Source organism: Rattus rattus, chromosome 3, assembly GCF_011064425.1.
Source record: "Rattus rattus isolate New Zealand chromosome 3, Rrattus_CSIRO_v1, whole genome shotgun sequence".
NCBI classification, from domain to species: domain Eukaryota; kingdom Metazoa; phylum Chordata; class Mammalia; order Rodentia; family Muridae; genus Rattus; species Rattus rattus.
The window spans coordinates 45419582-45445553 of NC_046156.1; the positions used below are offsets into that span (position 1 = coordinate 45419582).

Here is a 25972-nt window from a genome sequence, read left to right on the forward strand (position 1 = left end):
GTTGACCTCTTCTCACTCAAGAGCTCTCCTGTATTATTCAATGGTCATTGCCTCATCTCTTTTTGTCACAGTCTGTTTCACCCGATGATGACAAATGTAGTGATGGTGATTCAGTGAAAATGTCGCAATTCCCCATGATGCTTCCGAACTAACTACACACAATCCTCAAAATCCTATGACTGTCTTAGTTTTAGACATGGGGAAATAGGTGCGATGTTAAGAACTTAATTATCTTCATGAACTAAATAAATGAGAGATCTGAGCTCTCAACTCAGTTCTGCTTGGCTGGACATCAGAAGATAATTCAATTTCAAGTTTTGCAGTTTTTATGCATTGTTTTCTTTGATATATTCATTTTTTATTTATTTTATTTTTATTAGAAAATAAAGAAATGTATTCATGGTGTGATAATATGAGAGGAATTCTGTTCACTCCTACCTGTGCCTTTAAATACTGCATCCTTCTTTGAGCTTTATGTCTAACCTGAGGTAACCAGCATGCAGAGGCTATATATCTTGTTTTGCCATTTTTATTTTTTCTTTGTTTTTACTGGATAGTTTATATATTTATATTTCAAATGTTATCCCCTTTCCCAGTGCCCCAACACAGACTATATACCTTAAAAGTCCATTTTTCTTCATTCAAGGGTGTAACTAACATTTCAAATATACATTTTACTTTCTGCATTTTGTTTTCATTGTTCTTTGTCTTTTAAATCATTCAACAAAAGTACTCTTCCTTGTCTCTCACATATGCAATAGTTTATAATCACAAATAATCTGTTTACTCTATTTTAAGGGATGTTTCACGACTTCCTATACATATTGATTTTCTCCAGTTTGAGTTTTGATCTCTGTTCTCTTCCAGGACTGCATCACATGTGAATAAAATGCTTTGGTTCTGAACCTATAATTCCAAATGACAGCCCAATTTTCTAATCTGGCCCTCATCATTCTAAAGTCAAACAAACACTTCTATTATAGAAAAAGTATTTGGAACTTATTTCCCTTGAAATCCCTGATTTCTATTGTCTAATTCTCTTTTAGTTAATTAAGCATTGACCTCACTTTGCTTCAGATTGACCTTTTTTTTATATATCACATTACTACAACTACAAGGTCAAAAGATACATAATTAACAGAGCTTTTGTCTATAATCCAAAGAGGTGGCACTCATCTTTAGAAATCTTAGTTTTCTTTAAGAATAAGTTTCTCCATCAAAATATTTCTCCACAGTGGTAAGTTGAAAGAAGTTTTATCTTCTTTTTCCAATCCTACCTCCCGAGGATTCTAATTGGACTGATAAATTGGAGGTCCTGTTTCAGCCCTAATTGTCATCATCATCAGGTACTCTGTACAGTTTTGAATTTTGTTTTCCAGTTTATTTTTCTTCCAGGATGCTGAGTGGTTGTGGGGTGGGGGTAAAGTACAAGCTTGAGTTCCACAGAGTCTCTCTCATCCTTTGTTCCAGGTAAACCTGTATCTTCAGAGAACTAACCACTTAAACTTTTAATCAAGCCAAAACTGATATTTGAATGTAGGAAAACAGAAAACATAATGACCATTTTGGCCAACAATTTCACATGCTCTTGCAAAACATTTCCACAGCTATCTGTGGGTACTTTAACACTGCCAGAGCTACCTTCTGATAAGGTACAGAAGCCGACAATCTTCCTTAAAACATTACTAATTCAGCAGCTACCAGTTCATTTTCCTCAGCACTAAGGTACAGTAATATGAATACGGGTAGCTGTAGGTATGGAAATATGAGAGAGCCCAATTGAGCAAGGATTTCATGGTCTGCAAGCCAGGATATCACTAACTGTCAAGACTTGTAGGACCTTAGTCTACTTCAATATTTTTTCCATCAGTCTCTCTAAATTAATTTTTAAAATAACTGACAGGGATTTTGACTTTGGTATTTGATTCAGTATTTTAGTTTATAAATCAAATATGTATTCAATTTAAATCAAAGGACTGAACACATTATCATCATAAAACTTATATTTTCAATTTGTATAAAAAGCAAGGAAGTCCCTTTTATCTGTATTCATCCTTCAATGCACAAGTTATGTATGGCTTACATTTTTAATTAAATGGAATCAAAGACATTGAGCCCATTTCCCTCATCTGTTCCCAATGAACCATAGAGTGTAAAACATACGGCCTTAGAAATTCTCTCATCAAAAATCTACAATTTGCCTTGCTTCAAAGCAAAAATTATATCCAATAGTGTAAAGGTACCATTCTAACTTTCTGAATAAATTGCAAATAAAATAGCAGGACTGTCATGGTTTGAAATTGTTTCCCCCAGAGCATATTGAATATGTCACTGTCTATGCAATGATTTGAAGGTGGGGTCTAATGAAGGTGATCATTCCATAAGATTAAAGATAAATGAATATTATTAGAAATTGATTTGATTCAGTGTTACAGAACTAGATATGAAAGGGGTTTTCCACTCTCTCTTAGTCTTTCTTTGTCATAGATGAGTATAAAACAAGAGCTTCCTGAGACCCTTCCTTTATGATATCTTAGCTTTCACATTAGCACTTGGTATATTACTGATCATAAGGAATTATTTAGGGTGGTATTCTATCTCAGGACAAAAAAGCTGAATCACTTAAATATCAGGGCAGGGTAATGAAAGAAAAATGTATGGACAATGAGTACAATTCCATTTCTAAAGCCAAAGACAGTAATTAAAGGGCAGTAATATTTTGAAATAAAAGTTCAAACTCAATTGTGTTGAGTTTCCTTCCAAGAAAAAGTATTAAGCTGTATTTCTGTGCATCTTCCCATTTTTTAATCTATACTGATTTAATTACTTTGTGTATTCATCTTGAACGACGAGAGTATGCTTTATAAAATTCAATATGATTGAAGCCAAGACAGAAACGAAAGAGACAAAACTAATAAACTGACTGAAGTCCACAGTAATTGAGATACAAAAATTTTAAATCCAATAAATATAACATGCACTAATCAGATGTTTCCCATCTCAGTTACTACAGAGCAAAATCCGACTTCCATGAGAAGCTCAAATGTGTCCTTAGGGGTACATTTATGAGCTATGGAAACACTGGAGATAAAGTCCGTGATCCAAGAGGTATAAAAAGTTCACATTTTCTAATATAAAGCAGCAAGGTATGTAAAATTTAATCAAAACTCCCATTTTTCGTTTTAAATGAGCAAAATTAGAAGCCTTTTACATTAATAACATTCCACTCCCTAGCAGATATCAGGGCTTCATAACTTGTGGGGAAATGCCGTCTCATCTAATTGAATTTCAAAGTTTCTCTATTGTAAGAATACAAGGAACTGTCTTCCTATGCCGGGCACATCTGCAGGGAGAATGCAGTGAGGTGTGAAGAACTAATATTCTCGAATAAAAAGTAATCATGTGTGCAGGTTGGCAGTGTCGTATATTTTTCCCTCGGCATTACTTACCGGAGCACCTTTTTCTCCAGCTGGACCGGGAGGGCCCTGAGGGCCTGGACGTCCTGGCAAACCAATTGGGCCTGCTGTGCCTGCCGAGCCTCGCTCTCCAGGAGAGCCCTAGACCATGAGAACAAGGATATCTTGTTATTAACAGTGAAAACAATAGTGCCAGGAGAGTCACTTCCTTAACAATAAAAATATAATCTACTGAAACATTATCGAGCTAAATTTGAAAGAATTTTAAGGTCTCAAAACTACATATACCAACCAAATGAAGGGCTAAATTCTAATTCCTGTATTAAGAAGAAATGTTGATATTAAAAAATGTAAATGATTTAAAAGATACACAAAAGTTCTGGTTCTTGAGATATTAACTATGAAAACTCGTTTCCACAACTATATTCAATGTTGTAAGAGATATGTATTGAACCATGCATGGTTTCCTTCTTAAATCGTGAAGGATTAACAGCTCTGCTCATCACACCATTAATGCCCACAGGTCTTAATTCAAAGTTGCTAAATATTTATTTTCCTAAATCCGAAAGCTGAGCTTATGTGTTCTCAAATATACACTATATAATAAAGTGAATACCCATTAGCACAGACTTTGGAATTTTTGCTCAGAAAGAACCTGTAAATTTATTTCAGCCTTACTGATGACTGGTCTTGTTTTAAGAATATGAGACAACTCACGTCTGATGAGATTTGCATAACTGACTTTAAAGAAACACGCCATATATCCTTTAACTAATTTGCTTTAAAATATATGATAAACATTTGAAACATAATCTTGAAGACACTGTTTTCATATTTATTATGTGAGGAAACAATTTAAGAAAATATTGAATGCAGGAAATGTTATATATATATATATATATATATATATATATATATATATATATAATTATGCATAGCTCAAGTACAATCCAGTTAAAACACCCAGTACTGTGTTGTCTCTGAATTGGACCCCTAGATGGATCATTAGGTTACCATGTTATTTCATTATAGAGGCGAATTACAGAAATAAGATTAGGGCATCTTTCCTTAATACTAAAAGTTGTATATAAATAATATTTCAAAACTCCTAATAGTGATTTATTGGCTAGACATACATATTAGATTAGTAGTGATTTGCTAACATAATAATTTCTATAGGCTGGTATTCATATTATTAAACAAATATAGGTTATCTAAGTTGTTCTAGTTTATATTTTATTAGGTAAGGAGTTAATTATATAGACTAGAAGAACAATGATAACACTAGCAGCAATAGTGTCTTGAAACTTACCAATTTTTTTCACTCATTTTCCAGTTTGGTTTAAAAAAATTAAAATCAGGGTCTCTAACCTTGGAACCTTCTCAACACTATCTACATGACGCCTCCCACTATTACTCTCTGAGGACATCAACACTTGAATGGTTATGCTCTGGGAAATTCTTTGAATTTAATACCCACTCAATATCCCTATGGTGCTCATTGACTATAAATAATAGATAATTTGTTACTTAAATTTTTCAATATGAACTTCTGTCAATTTTCATTTGCGATAAAGTACTCTCATCCAAGTATTGCAGAAAGTTATTAAATAAAAGTAAAAGTACCAAATTTGATATTATAGAAAAAAACACAAAGACATAGCCTTTTCTCTTGATAATTTTAGAAGTCGATGTGGAACTTGATATCTTTATAATTGTGAGCTGAATAAAACAGAAAACATAATTTTGAAAAACTTTGTCAGAGCTGGATTTAAAGGAGTAGCATTTATGAGATTGAATTACAGAAAAAAAATTACAGAAAGTGTTTGCCAGTTATGTAATAATCAGTGAAGAACTGTGTAAAAACTACCCACTTATTAATCAAATTCTACAAATCATAACTGAGAGCCCAGTTGCAAGAAAAATTTGCATTTAGTATTTTGTAATATTCATATGTGTATTTATTTATGTTTTTAAAAAGTGTATATATTATATATGTGTTAACTTTTGCATGTATCTTTATGCCTCTATGCTCTTCATATATATATATATATATACATATATACATATATGGGTATGTATGTAACTATATATATAAATATGCACATATTCACATATATAAAGCACATTCATGTAAGTCTATATATATACATACACAAATAGCATAAAGGCAATAGAAATAAAAACACAATTATATTAATGATGGGCATTTTTCCTTTTATAAATTAGATAGATCATTGGACATAGTTGAATCCTCAATCACTGAAATGCAATTAACAGAAATTTGCCAAACATTAACTTTGTATGTAGGTTCCTTATAAGATGGTGTAGTAAAATGAAAAGATGCAGTTGTTATTCTACTTGGATGTATTATGATTGACATATCCTTGTGGGTTTTATATAGGAAAAATGTGTTTGTTAGAAGTAAAGTAAGCCTAATATTTAAGATTAACCCAAATATTGTATACAATTTTCATGTATCTCAAGGAGAGATGGAATGCTGATTTGAATCTAAGGATGTGTGCAGAGTGTAGATGTTATATATTATTATTACAAAGCAAACTAGTTTACTTTCAGCCTTAAAGCATTCTTAAGATTAAGTTTCAAAATATCATCTTCCTTCTGGAGGCTGCATTAAAATTAATAACAAAATATATTGCTTTTTTATTGTTAAAATATTTATCATGAACTTGTCAGATCTCATCAGCATTAAAACAAATAATGGAAAGAAAAGACAGAAGGGCTTTTTTGGCATATACTTGTGTCCTAATGTACAACACCAATCCATTTTATTTCTACTAGTTCTTACAGAAATTTCCTAAGCCTAGCTATCTGCAATAATTGGATGTTCGGTATTGATTTTATCTACAAATAAATGCAAAGTGAAAATCTCCGATGGTTCCTATTGATTAAACAAATGATATACAGCAAATTTGAAAATATTAAATAGTGTCAGAATAGCCTCGAACAAATGAAACTTTCCAACTTATCAGCAGCGGAGTGCTCTCTTTAGTTTCATGCCAACTTTAGAAGGCCCTGTGTACACATTCACCACAAGGACAAAGGGAATCTGTACTCACATGACACTAGGAAACAGCTTTGAGAAACTCATTCTCAAGCTTAATATTTTTCATACAGCTTAGGTATGTATACTGGTAAAACCTTTTGAATGTGTATGTAGTAAATACAATTATTCTGTGTAGTAAGGTAAATTGTTATATGAATAAAACAATTATGTATAAAATGGACATATATGTCTATATGCAGGTTAAACTGATAGTGCTCAAAATTTTTTACAATGATCAATCAATTGTGGTAGCTACCAGACCAACAAAGCTTTCCATAAGTAAATGTGTCAATTGGTAGTGTGATCCTTCTCTTTCTGGCCCAGGAACCAATACTTTTCTGATCTTGACTAAATTGTGTTCGGCTCATTTATTCACCAATAAAATAGGAACAGAAATAGCCTGTGAACCAGCTCATGAAATGTTTAGTATTGTGATGTACCTAAGGATCTTTAGGAAATGCATATCTGACAACAGGAATACAATTGATTTTGGATAACTATGCGCAGGCATCTCATTACTTAAAAGACATATATAATGTTTCATATTAACAAAACTGAAAGTTGATAGAAGTCATTAAAGTTGAGGAGGTTCTATTGTGTCACTCAGGTCATGTTGTTAGGTAGGAGACATCTTTTTCCACAGATCACTACTGTATCCTTGAGTTTTGACAGCAATGGCAGAACTATAATTTTTCTTCTTTGTAACATAGGTAGCAATGGACCATGCAGTTTCAAAGGTTTGCAAAGGTTGTTTCTCCTTTTTATTCCTATGAACAAAGCCCCATACTAGATATTAACCACTATAGAAAACATATTTCCATGTTTCTAAAAGAGAATGCTTTACCCTTTGTGACCTTTAAACCTTCTATTAACTTTCTTTCTTCTATGCTATCTTCTACCCTGTCCTTTTAAATATTGCTATATCTTTCTAGAGTCCTTGTAATGGTAACAAAACAAGAAGCTCTGGCCCTGGTGTGTATTCTTGGACCAGTAAGGCCAGGGGCTGTTTCTCTAACCTTGCACAGAAGAAAACACTAAAGAACCAATATAATCAGTTATTTCCATTGCTTCTTTCATATTTGAGGGAGATTTTGTAAAGCATATAAAAGTAGAAATCAGATAAGTCAGCTCATCAGCATTCAGTGTAAATGGAGCCCACTGAGGAAAAACAAACACAAGCAAGTTCTTGTGATCCGAAGATATATATAGAAAAGAAAACTTTATTTCCATCTTTTGATGGCGAATGAGGTGACTTTTATTACAATATTATGAAATCATTATACTCTCCTTGTGACATACTTTAAATCACATAAAACAAAAGTAAATCAAATATTATTAGAATTTGTAATATAAATCTCAAGTGATTAGCTCAAATTTTGTACTATTCGATGCACTATTTTGCCCTGACCACTAACTTGTATACAGATTAACACTCTTTTTTTCTTAAGAACAAAGTGGAACACATGGTTCAAGAGTCATCAGGGCCAATATTCTAAAATCTTTATTCTCTCATCTGAAAACTAAACAAAATGCAGCAGAATAAAGAGGGGAAATGAGACAAGAAAGGGTTATGAGAAAGAGACATGTAAGCTATTGAAGAAGGGCAAAGAGAAATAAATTCACAAAGGAAAAATTAGAATCCAAATGTTAGGGTTTAGTAACAAAAGAGAAATCAACAAGGTTGGCATAAAGACATGCATTACAAGTTGGAAAATGTTGGAAGCACACTTCAGGAACTTCCTGTCTCCTTCCTCTCATGTGCTCGCTTTCTATCTATAAAGAAAATTCTACCACTCACAAAATAACATTAAGCCCTGAGTTAGTAAACAAAATAACATATAATTATTAAATTAATTAAAAACACAGGGGAAAGGCTTTTGCCAACCTTCACATTATAACTTTTAAAATCCTGGTTTTAAAGATTTATATTCTTTAATTGTGTTATTGATACAAGGCTGCTGTGGTGTGTGTGTGTGTGTGTGTGTGTGTGTGTGTGTGTGTGTGAGAGAGAGAGAGAGAGAGAGAGAGAGAGAGAGAGAGAGAGAGATACATTGTGGGGTTTGTGAATGTGAGTTCAATGATGACCACAAGAAGGTGGTGGATCCCATGGAGCTGAGCAACGGGTTGTTTAATATTCTCAAGGATTTTACGGACTTGAACAATGTGAGGATGTTAATACATCACGTGGTTGAGGATCAAAGGACAATACCAATAATGATATAGGCATATCATTGTTTCTAAAATCACATTATGAAGAGGATTTGTTGACCATGACCGTTAAGTTGATTCTGAAGGCAGTGTGGACCCCCAAGTATGGTTCATAAGATTATGGCATAGTTAAGGACGTATATTAAACTCCTATTCTACTACTATTGGAAAATGACCTGTTAAAGGAAGGGTAGCAAAATAAATGGGGTAGAGGGGAAGCGTCAAAACCCTGTCAGGAAAAGAGCAAGAGGACTAAACAAAGGAAATGGTGGTAGAAATGAAGATGAAGTACTGTGAAGATGATTAACAGGGCTGAAGCAGGAGGAAGAAGATAAAATGAAAATAGACTTCTAAACATAGCATCTTGTGTGCTATGGTGATGCTTCAGAGCTCTGCAGAGAACAAAGATGGCTTTAAAAGCATGAGGTCTGCCCTTTGTTTCTCTATAGTTTACACACACCTTCAGGAACGAAAGCAAAGCTGGACTGGCCCTTGCTCACAGCCTATTATTTCAGAATGTGACGGAGCTGTGTAAAGTCACCACTAGCACAGGAAAGGACATCTTTTCATTTTTATTTGATATTTTTATATCACCGAACTATTCAAGTCTCATCGAGCACTTAAATCAGACAGAATATGATGTATATGAAATTAAAGCTCATTTTATGATTAATTCTTAAACGAGAGACTGAATAAGAAGACAAATTCAACCATAATCTCTCCAGTTCTTTTCCGTTGATGATTTTCTTTTGTTTACAATTCTGATTTATTTTGTTGAAAATGCTAAGAGGTGGGACTGTTCCTCATCTCCTGCCAGAGACCCCTCCAATGCCATAAACATGTCTGCTCCTGCACTCATCGGTGCCTGCAATTAGCAGGAAACAGCCAGTGAATGCTTTGATTGACACCTGTTTATTTTCTATCTCAGGCACCATAGGGTCACAGCATGAGAGTAATGACAGAGGAGCTGTAATTTAGGACTCTGGACAGCATGGATATCTATTAGCATCATACTTACAATTGGACCCTGCGGGCCCTGGGGACCTTCTCCTCCTTTCAGCCCAGGTGCGCCCTGAAAAGGTGAAAACACAGTAACTGAATCCATGAGTTCACGAAGGATTATGGAATATATTAAGGTTATGGAATATATAGCCTTATTTACTCATGACTCTCAGGCTAAACTCAGAGGGGAAGAAAAGCTTCTGAAAGAAAAAAATGCTTCTCAGCAAAACTTTTTTTTTTTTTTGGTTCTTTTTTTCGGAGCTGGGAACCGAACCCAGGGCCTTGCGCTTCCTAGGCAAGCACTCTACCACTGAGCTAAATCCCCAACCCCCAAAACTTTTATCCACATGCTTGACATATATGTTGACTTTACCTGGGCTCCAGGAAGGCCTCTTTCACCTGGGAAACCACGGATTCCTGCTGGTCCATCTTTCCCTGAGATGCCTTGAGGACCAGGATCACCCTAAGAGATGTAATACATGTTATCTGCAAAGTGTACGTTCTACACTGGTTTCTATGAACAAAGCAGTATGTTTTACAGTTAAAGAAGATGTGAAAGTAGAGCGTGAGTGTCATTTATTTAAAAGGCCGCCATGAGGAGTCCCATGCGTATTAAAATAAAGACGAACACCCAGATGTAAGGGTATACGCAAACTGGTGGTATCATGGCCAGTGAAATGATTCTTGTGTTATTATTCAATACTCTCTTTAAATAACAATGACTTTACACTAAATTTCTCCATGGGATATTGTCCTGACGGTGAACATTATGGAAAAGCACAGGAATCCCATGGTAAGGGATGAGGAATACACTGCAGCTCTGAGTCAGAGAAGGTCCAGAGCTTGGGTACCTTTTGCACCTTCTTTCCTGCAGCACCAGGAAGTCCTGCTCGCCCGGAGGACCAGGAGTGCCAGGATGCCCACGTTCACCTATCGGGCCTGTCTCACCAGTTGGTCCCTAAATCGGACAAGCACAGCCACATTAGAGTGTCCTTCATTTGGAGTGCATAAATAGAAAGCAAACTCAAAGATTCCTCTCCCCCGTGAGATCATTTCCCTTTATTTTTGTGATGGGTAACAGAACTTAATGAAAGGAGTGTATTTGGCAAGCGTTTGGAAAGCTCACTGTAGTCTTGGTGAGAACAGCCAGATGTGCCAAGGAACTGTATGAAGTACACAAGGATAATTTCTTTTTCCAATACTAGAATCACTGGAGAGGGAGGCTAGCCCTCTTTAAAACTCCAGGTTATGAATGACAGTTTTACCTTATTCCCCTTTTATATGAGATGTCACATGAACTTTACAATCTAGAGGCACTGTTGCCACTCTGGAGGGTACTCAAGGGATCACGCACTACTAGATAATAGTTCAGAGTCCCTGGGATCCAAACAAATGAACCAGGTGTCTTTGAAATTCTTTGACACATGCACCCCCCTAGAAATAGTTAATTCATATTCATTTGACCAAGTTTCAGCAAAGGCTGAGGGGAAATTCCGCATCACCTATTTGTCCTGTAAAACTGGGGTAAGAAAGGCTTTCAGTATACAGAGGACATGGCGAGGAGTTGTCCTCTGTTGTCACAGCAAAAGGAACACTTTAAACATTTAAAGATAATTGAATAATTAAAAACATGCTGAGAAAAATTCTATAAACTGAGACTGCTAAAAATCAGAACACATTATTGTGGTTGCTTGTGGGATAACATCCCCAAAATGCAGTATGTTTTTGTTTTTGATGTGGGAAAAAAGCACATGTGTCCTCACTTCTTGCATACATTTCCATGTTTAAATTCCCTTATATGTAAGTACTGAAACTCTTTTACTTATTAATATGGTAACATTTTTTCCACAGTCATTCTTAGCTATATAATGAGTTCAAAGCCAGTTTGTATGGCTTGAGAAATTGTTTTAAGCCAAACCAAAATAATGCTAATAATAATAATAAATTATTTTGTTAAAAATGTACCATTTCAGTCGGCTAACTAAAGATAAAAAGAGAAAATAGTAATAACAATAATAAATTACTTTGTTAAGATATTAAACATTTCAGTCAGCTTACTGAAAAATAAAAAAAATGAGAAAAATTGAGAGAAGCATTATGGACCATACCTGTGGTCCTACCACACCTCCTGGCCCAGGGGGACCGGTCTTTCCTTGAAATCCCTAAGAAAATAAAGTATTATATTTAAAAGCTATAGTTAGAATAAAGCAGAAATTAAAAATCGGTAAAATAGTTGAATAACATGTTAAGCAAAAGTCTCAGTTTTGGCTAAAAATTATTCTTTTCAATCATCATGAGACAATGTATCTATTTTCACAAATGTCCAAAATATTCTACTTTAATTCTTTTACATCACAGTGTAATTAGAATTTTCAATAAAATAAAACACTGGGCTATAAAACAGAGATGGAAGAAAACTGTACTTTTATTGCTGCTTTATTTATCCAGTAATATACGGAATTTTAAACACACAATGTTTATAGATGATATGTAAAACATATTTATGAAGATAATAGTTTGCATGATTAATAATCATGTTAGCTTTAACAGTACTATTTCTTACACTTGTCAAATAATCCAATCAATAAATATGAGCTGGTTTTGGGATTATGTTCTTGGATATGTATTTCTCCAGGTCCATGGATTACCTTTTACATGTGATTTTATTATGATAAATTTTTTCTAAAGCCATACAATCTACATGTGAAAGTTGGAGATATATGAACAGAAAAAAAGGAAAAAGATAAAAATCAAAAACTGGAGGGAAAAATCTTTCAAATAAAAGGAAATGGTGTTTATAATGATTTCAATCAGTAAAATATACAAAGAGTATGAACAAAGAGAAACAAACAGAAACTGGTCTTTCTTTTGAATTGCAACTTAAGGGAGATTACCATTGAATTATTCACAACAAAAATATAGGTAAGTCTGAACTTTTTTTGTAGTAGATCATATTACAGAGAAAGGAAGAACATTTCTCCTATTTTAAAATTTGACTTAAGATCATAAGATTTCTACCTGTGCTATACTCTCAATGGCAAGACTAAGTCATCTGAAGAATATTATCAGAGAATATACTTAATATTTTCTAGTTATAACATTGAAGCAACTGGTGAGTTTGAAAATCAAAGTTTGAAAATACATACTCTACATGCATATATAAATACACACTTACATGTGTGTATATCACATGTATGAGTATGCATATAGTATATGCTCACATATAAATGTATACATATATGCGCATATACAAAATATTCCCTGAATTATGTCAACAGCCTCTATTAATGCAATTATATAAATCATACAGGCAAACTCTAACATCTGCCACATACTATAAATTGCTGATGTGTGCAGAACCTTGGTCCTTATTGAGAGGTCTCAATTGGACGTTACCAATAATGTCTGGTGCCTTTTCATTTCAGCATGGAGAGAGATACCTGGCTGTGATTTTCCAGCATTCACTTAGTTGTCCACATTACCTAGAACCAACACCACGAACAAGCTAATCTAATCAACTAGGTGTGCTCTCTCTCTCTCTCTCTCTCTCTCTCTCTCTCTCTCTCTCTCTCTCTCTCTCTCCATATCATTAAAAATTTTCTACATAGTATCTACTTAACCAGGTACTACAGTACAGCTTTTCTTTGGAAACGGTCCTAGATTCGAACCACGTTGGTTTGGCCTCTCCCTCATTGAAACTACCATATGCTGCCTGTTTAAGTAGACCCATTTCTGAGGTCTACATTACCTTCTCCAGATTTTTAATCAATTAAGTTTGATTTGAAAGGAAAAATTATTTCTCGCCTGTATAAACAACATTTTATGAAAGCTTTGTCTTAGTAATGCAAGAAAATTAATGTACACAAAATTAATGGAGTAACAACTGATTAAAGTAAATTGAGCAAAGGCCATGTTCCACTGAGGACAAAGTGGAGAATTGAAATCTTACATACAAGTTTTGAGCTAAAATGGTTGTTAGCTCAATAGCGTAAACAATGGTTTTGGAGACAGCTGGCAGATAGTATTGTCCATATGCCTGCCCGTACAAAACTTCAGAGAGAGTACAAATAATGAATTTGACATTGAGATCATGTAAATAAAATTATATTAGCAAAATTATTACAATTCAGGGTAGAATTTTCTTATTTCACCTTCCCATACTATAAAACTGATTATGTTTTAATTATAGAGTATTTTAAGTTTAGCTAATATTTTCCAAAGTCTCTGAAAATAAGCATTAATTTCATGCATTAATGAGTAATTAGAAAATCTTTTCAAATGCAAGATGAAATACAGATTTTATTGAGATATCAAAGGAATTAAATTCATCTTATGGTCAATCCTGAATTTGAAAGTGGCCCTCACATGAATATGTATCTTTTCATGAAATAAGAAACTATGTATAGGTTTTACTGGATAACCCCGCCAACAATAAAATGGGGGCTTCAGTATATTAGACCTCAAAATGTATTTGAAGGATTATTTAACTGTAGAGGTTTCATCTGGCTGTGAATGGAAACTGATGCAGAGACTCACAGCCGGGAGAGCTCAGGGAGTCTTGTGGAAGAATTGTGAGATAGAATTAAGCAAGCTGGAGGGGTTATGGAAACCTACGGCGTCAGTTAGGTCAATGAACCTGGGCTCATGGAGAGTCACAGAGAATGAACTACCAACCAAAGAGCATTAAGAGGCTGGACCTAAGCCTGCTGCACATTTGTCGCAGAACAGCAGCTTAGTGCTCATGTGTTCAATTGGAGCTGGGCTCTCTCTGATTTTGCTGCCTGACATTGGATTCCCTTCCTCTACCTGGACTACCTGGTTGGGCCTCAGCATGGCAGGAAATGCCTCGCTCTGCTATTTGTTCCAGGGTCTGGTGATATGCAGTCACCATTCTCTGAGATTAAGGGAATGGGAGAGGGCACTGTGAGGAAAGAAGGGAGGTTGCTATTCTTTGCAATAAGAAAACACGTATATAACAAAGAAACACCACTTTAGACTTTGACTCTTCTACAGGAAACTGTTGAATTACAGTCAACAAAATAAGTTGAAAATTTAAAATAAAAATCAATTTCTAGCTGTAGGATTGTTCACTGTTATCTTACAAGTAGAAATCCTGATACAATTCTCTAAAAACTATTTCTGTCTGTGAAAGCGTACCAGACAGAAACTTCCTGGAAACCTTAACTAATGTGCTGTTTCTCTTCTTGTTTCACTTTTTAACGTTTTATATAATATGGCTTCTTTGCAAGAAGCAAGTACTTTTTAAATTATTTCTTATGAGAATTTCATACAATATGTTTTCATCATGTTCAGACTACCACTTTTGATTAAATTTAGAAATGGCAGGATTTTAATTATTAATTCTCGAGCTATTGCTTCTTCAAAAGACACTTTAGAAGTGCTTTGGAGTTGTTCTCTGGAGGTCCATGACTTTGGTAAAATTGTTGGCTGCAAGATTTGAATAAGAGTGCCTTGATAGATTTGAGTGTTACTTTTAGAGATTAGTTTCCTAACTCTGTAGATAGTATTTCCAAGAGTAAATTTTCTTCTTTGGTCCAAATATGTATTTCTTGATATGCTTTTGGAAAATTTAGACTAAAGGTTCTGGGTAAAAGCTGAGACTCCTTAAATCAAGAATTATGAGGTGGTGAACAAGACACAAATTAGATTTCTTCTGATGGAAATCTTTTCGCCCTGCAGAAAATTACTAACAGTTCAGAATTTTTATGATGTATTGCATCCAATTCTAAATATGTTTTAATGTTAGCAGAATGTAGTAATGTGGTTCTTTACAAACTAGTCAAGGTTTCCTGGTTTCCTCAAGAAAAGTAAATAAAATTAACTAACTGTGAGATCTAATGATTAATTCCAAGAAATCATGGCCAACAGGGAAGATTTCTTAGTAGAATAACAACCCACTGAGCTAGATAGGCATGGAGTTTAAGAGTAACAAAATAAGGAAATAAACAAACACAGCAGGCCACCAGGGACTTTGGTCTGCCCAAGAATTCCAATATAAAGAAAGCCATTCAATTAGGTGGCAGTTGTATTTTCCACAGATTATACAAATCAAATTATAATGTTTGACATTATAATGCTTTATATTAGACATGAAGCATATTTTGAAGTCAATTATTTACTTACAATTCCCATTTCAGAAAATATCTCATCTTCTAAGTCCGATAGAGCATATTGCTTTATGAATGGGATTTATGATAGTATGCTCTCCTTAGATTAATGGGTACTGAGAGGTTTTGGTGGAATAGATCTATGAACAGACTTTAGTGGAAGGGTCCAGGTGGCTGTTTTGTGGAACCAATTCAGATATGAGATCATCTTTGTTAGGTCATTCTTAGAATATTAGTAGCAACAATAAAAATCATAATAAAGAACATCCTAGTTTTCAAGTGGACTTGAAAGGGCCAACACTTGTGTCTATTTATGCATTTGCTAAAATATTTTAATAAAAGGCTCAATGACTGCAGATGGGAACAGATGTAGAAACTCACAGTCAAACATTGTCTAGAGTCTCTATCAAATCCCTCTTCTGAGGACTCAGGGAATTCCATGAAGATTGTAAAAACAATGAAGGAGGAAGGACACCAGCAGAACAAATGTAGAGGAATTTTAATACAGCAACATGGATGCTCCGGCAAGTGATCACATCTATAGACCTTTGTGATCTGGCTGGAATGTCACAACTTTAATCCCTCTGGTTGAAATATAGACATGCCCTTAGTAGGCACCTTTAATCCAAAACAATGAAGGTAAATATAGAAGCCACATTTGGAAGTTACATGTAATTGAGAAGCAAGGTGTCAGATCAGAGATAGATTAAACAGAAGTAGAGATAGGATATGGACAACTCGCATGAGAAGAAACAGGAAAGAGAGACTACTTAAGAGCAGCTAGATACATAGATAAATGATAGATAGATAGATAGATAGATAGATAGATAGATAGATAGATAGATAGATAGATGATAGATAGATACATACATGGATGGATGGATGGATGGATGGATGGATGGATGGATGGATGGGTAAATGAATGGATAGATACAGCAACATGGACGCTCTGGCAAGTGATCACATCTGTACACCTATGCGATCTGGCTGGAATGACACAGGAATCTCGTGCCTGCTCTTGCGGCTCCTTTCCTTCTCTTGGGTTGTCTGGTCTAGCTTCTGTGCGATAATTTTTATTCTATCTCATGACAGTTTATTTTGTCAGGTTTTATTGTGGTCACTTCGATGTCTGTTCTTTTCTAAGGAGCAATAGAAAGGAAGTGGATTGGAGGGGAAAGGGGGTGGGAAGGAACTGGGAGAAATATGGGAGAAGCTATAATTAAGATTTATTGTATGAGAAAAAATTCTATTTCCAATAAAAAATAAAGTTAAAAAAGAAAAGAGTTAACTACCATAGGGATAAATAGAACATAATAAAATTGGGTGTGATAGTATATAACAAATCATGTCACAGGACAGCAAAAAAGAAAGGAAAAGAGAAAAGAAAAAAATCAATCCATTCCACCAGTTTTCAACTGACAATTTAAATGTTAATAATAAAATGGGTTTTTGAAAACTATATCCTCTGAGATATAGAAAATTCCAATTCAGTAGTAGGAGTAATAGTAGTAGTAGTAGTAGTAGTAGTAGTAGTAGTAGTAGTAGTAGTAGTAGTAAATAATAATATAAATAATAACAATAACAACAACAGCAATAATAATAATAATAATAATAATAATAATAATAATAATAATAATAATAGTTGGAGTCACTTACAGTCTCTCCACGCTGTCCAGGGTGTCCTGGTAGCCCATCTTTCCCAGCAGGGCCCTGGAATAACAAACATTAAACAGCCAAGTCTCATAAACACTGTTCCTATGTTATAGCCCAAGGGTAACCAGAAAGATAACCATCTTGTATTTATAGCAAACTTCATTTTGGTAGTTTTATTTTTATATAAATTGAGATTTAGTTGATTTTATATATATTTGTTTGAGAATTGCCTCTGTAATGAAAAACATAGACAGTGGGAACTCTGTAGAACTGTACACAGGGCTTTGCATTTCAATGAAATTTTTTCATATGAATCTGTATTTTAAAAACATATGCATAAGTCTGTAGTGTTGCTTCAGCAAAAACATTAGTTATCCAGCGCTAGACCATAAAATGTCCTTTCCCTGTTTTCTAGTGTTGAGATTCATTCACAATTGAATTCCAAGTAACTGAAATGTGGATAAGAGAGAAAGCTAGTGTCCTCTAGTGGTCATTGAGCTTCTGACAAAAATGAGGAAGAAATGCTAACTTGTGAAACTATTGTCATTTTACCTGTCAAACTGTTTCATGTACACTAAAGACAAAACAAACAAAAACAAAAACACACAAACGAACAAAAATCACCAATGTTCACTTGTAGAAGTCATCAGGAATAATTTTTACATATTCTCTAAGAACTAAAATACTCATGAAAGCTAGGGAAATATTTACTCTATGACTGCCTTCTGCAAAGAGGGCTGTTTTCCATGTCTGAAGAAAGAAATGAAGCAATTAACTAAGTGGGTAAAAAATTGCAGAATCGATGAAAAGGTTTTTTTTCCCCAAAAGCTGCTTTGTAAGAACTCCACATTCTAAATATTTCATAGTGCCTGACTGCTTCTACCAACAGCCTTGTAGACTACACTCCTCAGAAGGCATTCAGCATCAGTTCATTTTTTAAAATGTATTTAGTAGGTATGTAAAAACATTCTCTCCATTATGAATAAATAGAGATATATAACTATTTAATCAAGATATTTTAAATGCCTAGCACACCACCCTTTGCTACTGTTAATTATTTAAATAAGGTTATCTTTGAAGGTCTATTTTTATACATGCTAATATCTAGCCAGTTTGAACAAAAGTCTTTGACTCAAAAAAGAACACATTCATGGTCATCTTTTTTCCACTTTGAATTGACTACTAGAATGGCTGGTATGCTTCAGGGCTGCTTCTGGCAGTGTTCCCAACAATTTCTGCTACCTGATCCCTTCCATCTTGACACATAAGATGCTGTGTGAGTTAGCGCCTTTATTTTAGAATGACGGTTCATATGATCAAGGCCTGCTGACTGTTTTTATTGTGTCCAAGATCGGCAAGATGATTTCATTGCCAACCTTATCCACAAAGCATAAATGATGAGCTCTTAAGGGCCCATTTTGAAAAATAACTTATTTTCTTTCAAATGTATCAGTTACCTCTGCATTAGTCATTAGGTGTATAGTAATGAAGAATGAAGTCTTACCTACAGCTTAGAGGGGCACAGAAGCACATAGTTAATCCTGGTAGATTGATCTAGTTGTAGCTTTATCAAACAGAATACTAAAACACTTCTGTATCACCACTGTTTTAACACAGATGGGAAAATATATTATCAATCTGAGGACATTATAAAATTTTCAAACTAATATGATGTTACATGAAGAATAATACATGTTACTGGTTTCTTCTCCAGTTCTTTCTTGATAAAACTATGAGTGTAAGCAGTAAGTAGCCTGCTCCTTACTAGAACAAATTATATTTCAATTAACAAAATTATCATCTTTTGAAATAGTGATCTGAGATTTAAATAATTCTATCTTGGACTGAACACGTCATGACTTTTAATGGAGTTCTTAGAGAGTTGAGGAACAGAGTTAATGGGCCAAAGAGTCATACCATCAAGCTTTGCCTTGAAGTAAGTATATGTTTCAAAATTATGCAATATATTTGAATAACTATTTTGAGTCTACATTACTAATCAATAAAATAAAACCAACTAATTTCCCAGCAGGTTCATAACACTGATTTTAAAATAACATTTTATTCATTAAAAGAGGTCAATCCTTTAATGAAGTTGGAAGACTAATGAATGAGCAAACTCATCTACATGAAGATTTACAGATTCATCATGGGCCTCTGTGATAACACTAGTAATTGCTTAAAGATGTCTCTCCCTTCTAATTGATAAGGAGTTTGGATCCTCCTAAAAGTAGAATTACATACAACATGATAGTCAAGTTACAAATTTTAATACAAGTTCTTAAATGATATGAATATATAGTACTGAAATGTGCAACATTGCCATCAGATAACTGTATTAGGTTGATTCTTAGCCTGGAATTACAATATTTGGGAGACAGAGAAGGAGGAAGGAGAGGAGTCCAGGAATGCCTACATTATTGTACTGAGACCACATCTTGAAGGAAAGGATTAACAAACAAGAAGGGAGAGAGTAAAGGAGAAAGGAAGGGAGGGAAGGAGAGATGCAGAGGGAAGGAAGGAAATAGGGAGGAAGAGAGGAAGAGGGAGGAAGAGAGGGAAGGAAACAACCAAAAAACAAACCTTGAAAAAACAGAAGTCTAAAATTGGTGTGAAATCTACAAATTCTGCATGAAACACCCCAAGCCCCAACTCTTTTGTTTCTATATATTTTATTAATATGATATTGAATAATTATTTGTAGGAGATTAATTTATCTCTCATCTTAAATACTGCATGCCTGCTTCCAAAAACTCTTTTGTGCAAAACATTTTGCAATGATGCCAGAACAATAGCAGATACTTTCATTTCAAATCTTAAAAATTTTCAGAAAATATTATGTAATAATTTTGCTTAAAGTGATATCTCTTCACTTAGTTTTAAAACATACTCTTAACACCACCTAAATTACCAAAAAAGGTTAAGAAAAGGTGTCCATAATTAGCATTTCATTTATTCTTATATTTCAAGATGATTAATTTATTAGAATCAATTATGTAAGCATTAAAGTCTGAGGAGGACTATCTAGCCTAGATTACAGCAATGGTTAACAAACATTAACACTGGCCAGATGGCATGCAAGGTCTGTTAAACCTTGACTAGGGCTGAGAGAGAGAGAGAGAGAGAGAGAGAGAGAGAGAGAGAGAGAGAGAGAGAGGAGAGAAATTATATCTTCAACAATGTCCAAAGTGCAGCTCCGTCTGGGGTCAGAATTATAACTTCATTATAATTTACATTAAACTGACTGACAGAGAGGCAGAAAATAAGTGAACTGACCCCACCTGATAATCCTTTAATTATTTATGTTCAAAAAACAAAGTAGTCTCAATAAATTTGTGAGGATTAATAAAGAACATTCAAAAGGCACTGAGCTAAGAAAATTTCATAGAAAGGTCTCAGAATCTAATGAATTCTGGCATGGTAGCACATGCCATTAACCCTAATACTGAGAAGGCAGAAGTAGACAGAAATCTATGTAAGAGCTAGCCTGGGTTACATAGTAAGTTCTGGCTACCCAGGGCTACATAGTGAGACATTAAAAAGCAAATACAACATAGAAATAAAACTGTGACACTAAATGAATAAATAAATCTTCATGTGGTCTCTGAAGCATCACAACGTTGGGAGGGACTTAGGATGTACCCATTAAAGAGGCATGGAAGATTCCATTTGATTGCGGAAGAAAACAGGAAAATGCTAACATTTAATATATTCCCTATTTTACAATTATTGTGAGTTTTGTAAATGAATTGATTGTAAAAAGCAATTGAAAAATAACAATTATACTACTCTAGCTTTGATTTAATCTACTCCTTAACAAGTGACATCTAAATTATGTTTCCAAAATATGTAAGAACTTAAAAGACTACAAATGTATTCTTTAATATTTGAATTCAATATTTTTAAGCATTTCTTATAATAATTACAGTTTTGACATGTTAAAGTTGTAAGCTATCACTACCAAGCATGAAAATATTATTCAATAAAGCAGAAGAGAACCTGTGAGACTTACAGGGGGGCCTTTTGGTCCAGGGAATCCAACTGGACCCTGAGGTCCTTGAGGGCCCTGAAAACACAAAAACGTTAGAGAAAATTTAACAATAAATCTTCAAGGATATGTCTTTATGTCTTTTGTAGTTCACTTGGTCAAACAAAACACTCATGAATTTCCCCATTTTAGTCATGAAAGCATGGAAATATAATATTTTGACCAGTCTAGCTTAGAGCTGAAATGATTTAATTTTTTTGTTTGTTTTTTTTCTATTGTATATTTTCTTTCCTTACATTTTAAATGTTATCCCCTTTTCTGGCTTCTCCCAGCCCCCTGCCTCTATGAGAGTGTTCTCCCACCCATCCACCCACTCCCTCCCATCTCCTGCCCTGACTTTACCCCACACTGGGGCATTAAGCCTTCACAGGGTCAAGGGCCTCTCCTCTTACTGATGCCCAATGCTCTGCTATATATGTGGCTGGAGCCATGGGTCCCTCCATGTGTACTCTTTGGTTGGTGGTTTAGTCTCTGAGAGCTCTGGGGGGCGTCTGGTTGGTTGATATTGTTCTTCCTAGGAGTTGGGAACCCCTTCAGCTCCTTCAGTCCTTTTTCTAACTCCTCCATTGGGGATCCTGTTTGCATTCCAATGGTTGGTTGAGAGCATCTGATTTTGAGACAGCTATAACAGGTTCCTGTTAGCATACACTTCTTGGCATCAACAATATTGTCTGGGTTTGGTGACAGTATATGGGATGGAATCCCGGGTGGGGCCATCTAACTATGAGAAACTGCACAACACACCAACATTATTTCAAGAGAACTGTGACTATTTACTGTTTGTATAAAATGCTAATATTCCTACACAAGATGTATATATACATCCGGTTCGAAGATTGGGGGATACTGAGGAAGAGAGAACAGGAGGTAGACTCATCACAAACTTTACAAGCAAGTATGGTCACCTCAGTTGGCATATACAATACTGGCCTTATCAACAGTCAGTCATGAAAGTCATGAGGTGGCTTGTTACTGAACTATGGGCTACTGAGAGAATCTGTGAGATTGGAATTCACACTCTTTACACTGTAACTCCTGCTGGGTCCAACAAGTGCTAAGAGACAGCTATAAACCAAGTTTCACATAGATGTGCTAGTTCATCACAGTGGGTGACAAAGGAAGCACAGACATGAAAGTGAGACTGGAATTTGAGGAGATGGGGTGATAAACAGTGGTAGGATGAAGTTAGGAGGAGTGCTATGGGAGAATGGTCAGTATGCCTTATGCACATATATGAAACGTGTCAAAGAACAAATTTAAGTAATCAAATATAATTAACAAAAGCAATAGAGCATGTCCATCTCTCTGAGGAGTTTCACAGTGCATATTCTTTTAATATTGGTTGTAAGCATTTATAAAGAGAGATATTAAATGAAGTTTCAATCAACCTCCAAACTGAAAACTCCAATGCACTCCAAAATAATTCTGAGTCTAGTAATATACAGATAACAGGAAGCATACATGATCATTACTAAAGCATTGTGGTACGTTCAGCCCTAGTAAACACGCTGGGGCAATAATTCTGTCATTTGTCAGTGTTGTTCTCTGCATTACACTATTTAGTACACAAGACAAGATGAACTCTACAATTATTCTTATTAACATGCTACCCTACGAGGCATTTATAATACCACTCCTAGCTTGATATGGAATTAGTTATATCATTCAGGTTCTTATTTACACATCTCTAAAATGCATAAAGTCCATTCAGTTATAGAGATTGTTTTGGTATCAAGAAAATGGATTGCTAAAAGTTAAGGCTAGACTTGCCAAGGACATGATTTATATCTATGAAATGAAGACATGCAAAATGGGACATAATCTATATAAAATGTCTTGTGTAATAAGATGAGTGTTAAACTTACTGTTTGCAAAGCAAGAAAACAGCTTACTGAAGGAGGTGCTCAGGGTACTTTACTTTTTATGCTATCAGTTATGTCGTCACAAAGAGACTTTCAATAGCATTTTAATCCAATACTACATTACAAATAAGCCTTTGATATTTATAGCATCTATATTATAATCAAAAGCTAAAGGATGAGGAACTATGGGAGGGGAACTGGGAAGGGGGAACTTATGGAATGTAAAGAAATAAAATGATTAAATGAATAAATAAATAAATATAGAAGAAAAAATAATGGTCTCAAATCTCCAATGAATGAGTATTAAGAATTAATAATTTACCCTCTTAAAACATGAAACCATTATTCTTCAAAATCTACATGAGAACTTAAACATTTAAAGAAATTCATTGTAAAACTAAGATTTTATTTAGTTGATAATTATTTGTAAATCATACATGATTAATGTAATTCCAATATTTTGCCCTTTCTATTCCTTCTTCAACTTCTCACATTTCCCACAGTCCATTTCAAGCTTATAACAACTAATAACCACTAATGCCCAGATGCACACCCACAAACACACACATGCACACAACCTATTTACTTGTTATAGCCCATTTAGTGTTACTTGTCTGTATATGTATGCAGGACTGGCCACTTGGGACCAACCAGATGAAAAACAGGAGTTGAAGTAAAAAATCTTAGGTCAGCAAAAACAAACTATGTTTTGAAATGTCATAAATAGATCTTTTATATGCTAATTAAAAACTAATTTAAAAAACACATACATAAACGAGTGAAACATATTTAAAGTTCCTGCCTGAAAACGGGGGAGAGAATATGAATATATGTGGCATTTACCACATACTGTAGCAATGCTATTTTCTCCCTATGTACAACCTGAATGATTCAATAACTTTATTAGAAATAAGTCATTCTAGGTTACAAATAAAGAAAAAGCAAAACAAAGAAACAAACAAACCCTTCATTCTTATCTTCAAAATGTACACTGTCGCTGATGTCTTTCTGAAAGTACTCAGGTTGCCTAGTCATGCTGTTTTGCAAATCAAGATGCACTTTCATTGGTGCTTTAAAGCATAATAAAACTCGGTCGTTACATGACTTGTTAAACTGTTCTATTAATTTAATGATTCATCCATTTAAAGTAAATATATCTTTTTACGACCATTACTTGAACCATCAAATATATCAAATATATACATTATTTATGAATTCAAAATGTGTGAGAGGAATCCACTTAATTTGGAAATAATTCATGTGGAGAGAAAAACATGTAGTGAGTAATTTAATTAAATATGAACTAGACCATAAAGAAACTTTAATTAAATGCTTACTCTTTTCTTTTAATTTTGTTACAAACGGAACCTAAATTTCACTTCACCTTTGGTTTAGAAACTCAAATTCTCATGATCAGTTTCCCGTTATCCATCATAGGTGTTTCCATTTTTCATATGTGGCATATCAACCTTCAAGTTACAAATGAAAATGGAGAAAATGTGTGCTGGGAAGATGACACAAGCACAAAGACTTCTGTTTGAGCCACACAACCCCTTATAAAAAGCTTGACACCTGAGTCTGCATCTGTAATCTCACTATTCCCAGGGGAGATGGAAAGCACAGGTAGATGAATCCTTGTACTCTCCTGAGCCATATAAGACAGCACACAGAGTAGAATAACAGTAACGAAAAATGACTCAAAAAAAAAAAAAGGTAGAAAGCCAGAAATCATCTCAGAGGTTATCCTCTAATATCACGCATGAACTCTCATTCACACACACTGATGCCCATGTACTCACGCATAATTGTACAACTTACACCCGAAATACCTATAAAATGACATTAGCTTAATTTAATAATACATGAAGTCACTATATAAAACTAAGACCCAGTGTAGGAGAATTCCAGGTTGCTGAAGTGGGAGTGGGTGAATGGGTGGGGGAGCACCCTCGTAGAAGCAGGGAGACGGGATGGGGTTTGTAGAGGTGAAACTGGGAAGGGGAATAACATTTGAAATGTAAATAAAAAATAGCCAATAAAAATAAAATATAAAACTAAGACAGATTACAATACTTTTTGATGCGCTATAAATTTTTAAATTCAAAATTCTTGCAAGGCGATGGCTTTCAAATAACATTGCTCTAATAATGCTCTCTCTTGCCAAAGCACTCAAACCAAGGTCCTGGTTGTTCAGCTGTATTTGGCTTTACTTCATATCAACTGAAAATCAATTTACTAAATAGTTTTTTTATTTACTGGAATAGATGTTTTATCTTGACTTGAATGCAATATTGATCATGACTTAATGGCTACTGGTACTTGCATTTTACCAACATCATGCTATTGCCAGCTCCAGAGACAAATTGACCACAAACATGGAACTCAGGGGAAAGCATGGGAACCAAAGTATATTTCAAATAAAATCTCTATTTTTATTGGCATGTTCTACCTTCAGCCTATTATACACATTATTTTTCTAATTTCTATAAAAATTCTTTGCACCTGACCTAGCAAGTTTTAAGTTGGCAGGGGAAAGGAATTATAAAAAGTAAGAAACTGTAGATGATTGTGTCTTGTAGACTTACGTA

The 25972-nt window shown here is 34.5% G+C and overlaps 1 protein-coding gene across 1 annotated transcript in view; it reads right to left on the bottom strand.

The window, feature by feature from the left end:
- Col11a1 (collagen type XI alpha 1 chain) overlaps positions 1–25972 on the bottom strand; it is a 189869-nt gene that overhangs the window by 44034 nt on the left and 119863 nt on the right. Inside the window, 8 exon segments of the mRNA XM_032897445.1 lie at positions 3450–3557; positions 9710–9763; positions 10067–10156; positions 10545–10582; positions 10585–10651; positions 11802–11855; positions 17478–17531; positions 21487–21540. Of these exon segments, the coding sequence (XP_032753336.1) occupies positions 3450–3557; positions 9710–9763; positions 10067–10156; positions 10545–10582; positions 10585–10651; positions 11802–11855; positions 17478–17531; positions 21487–21540 (519 nt within the window).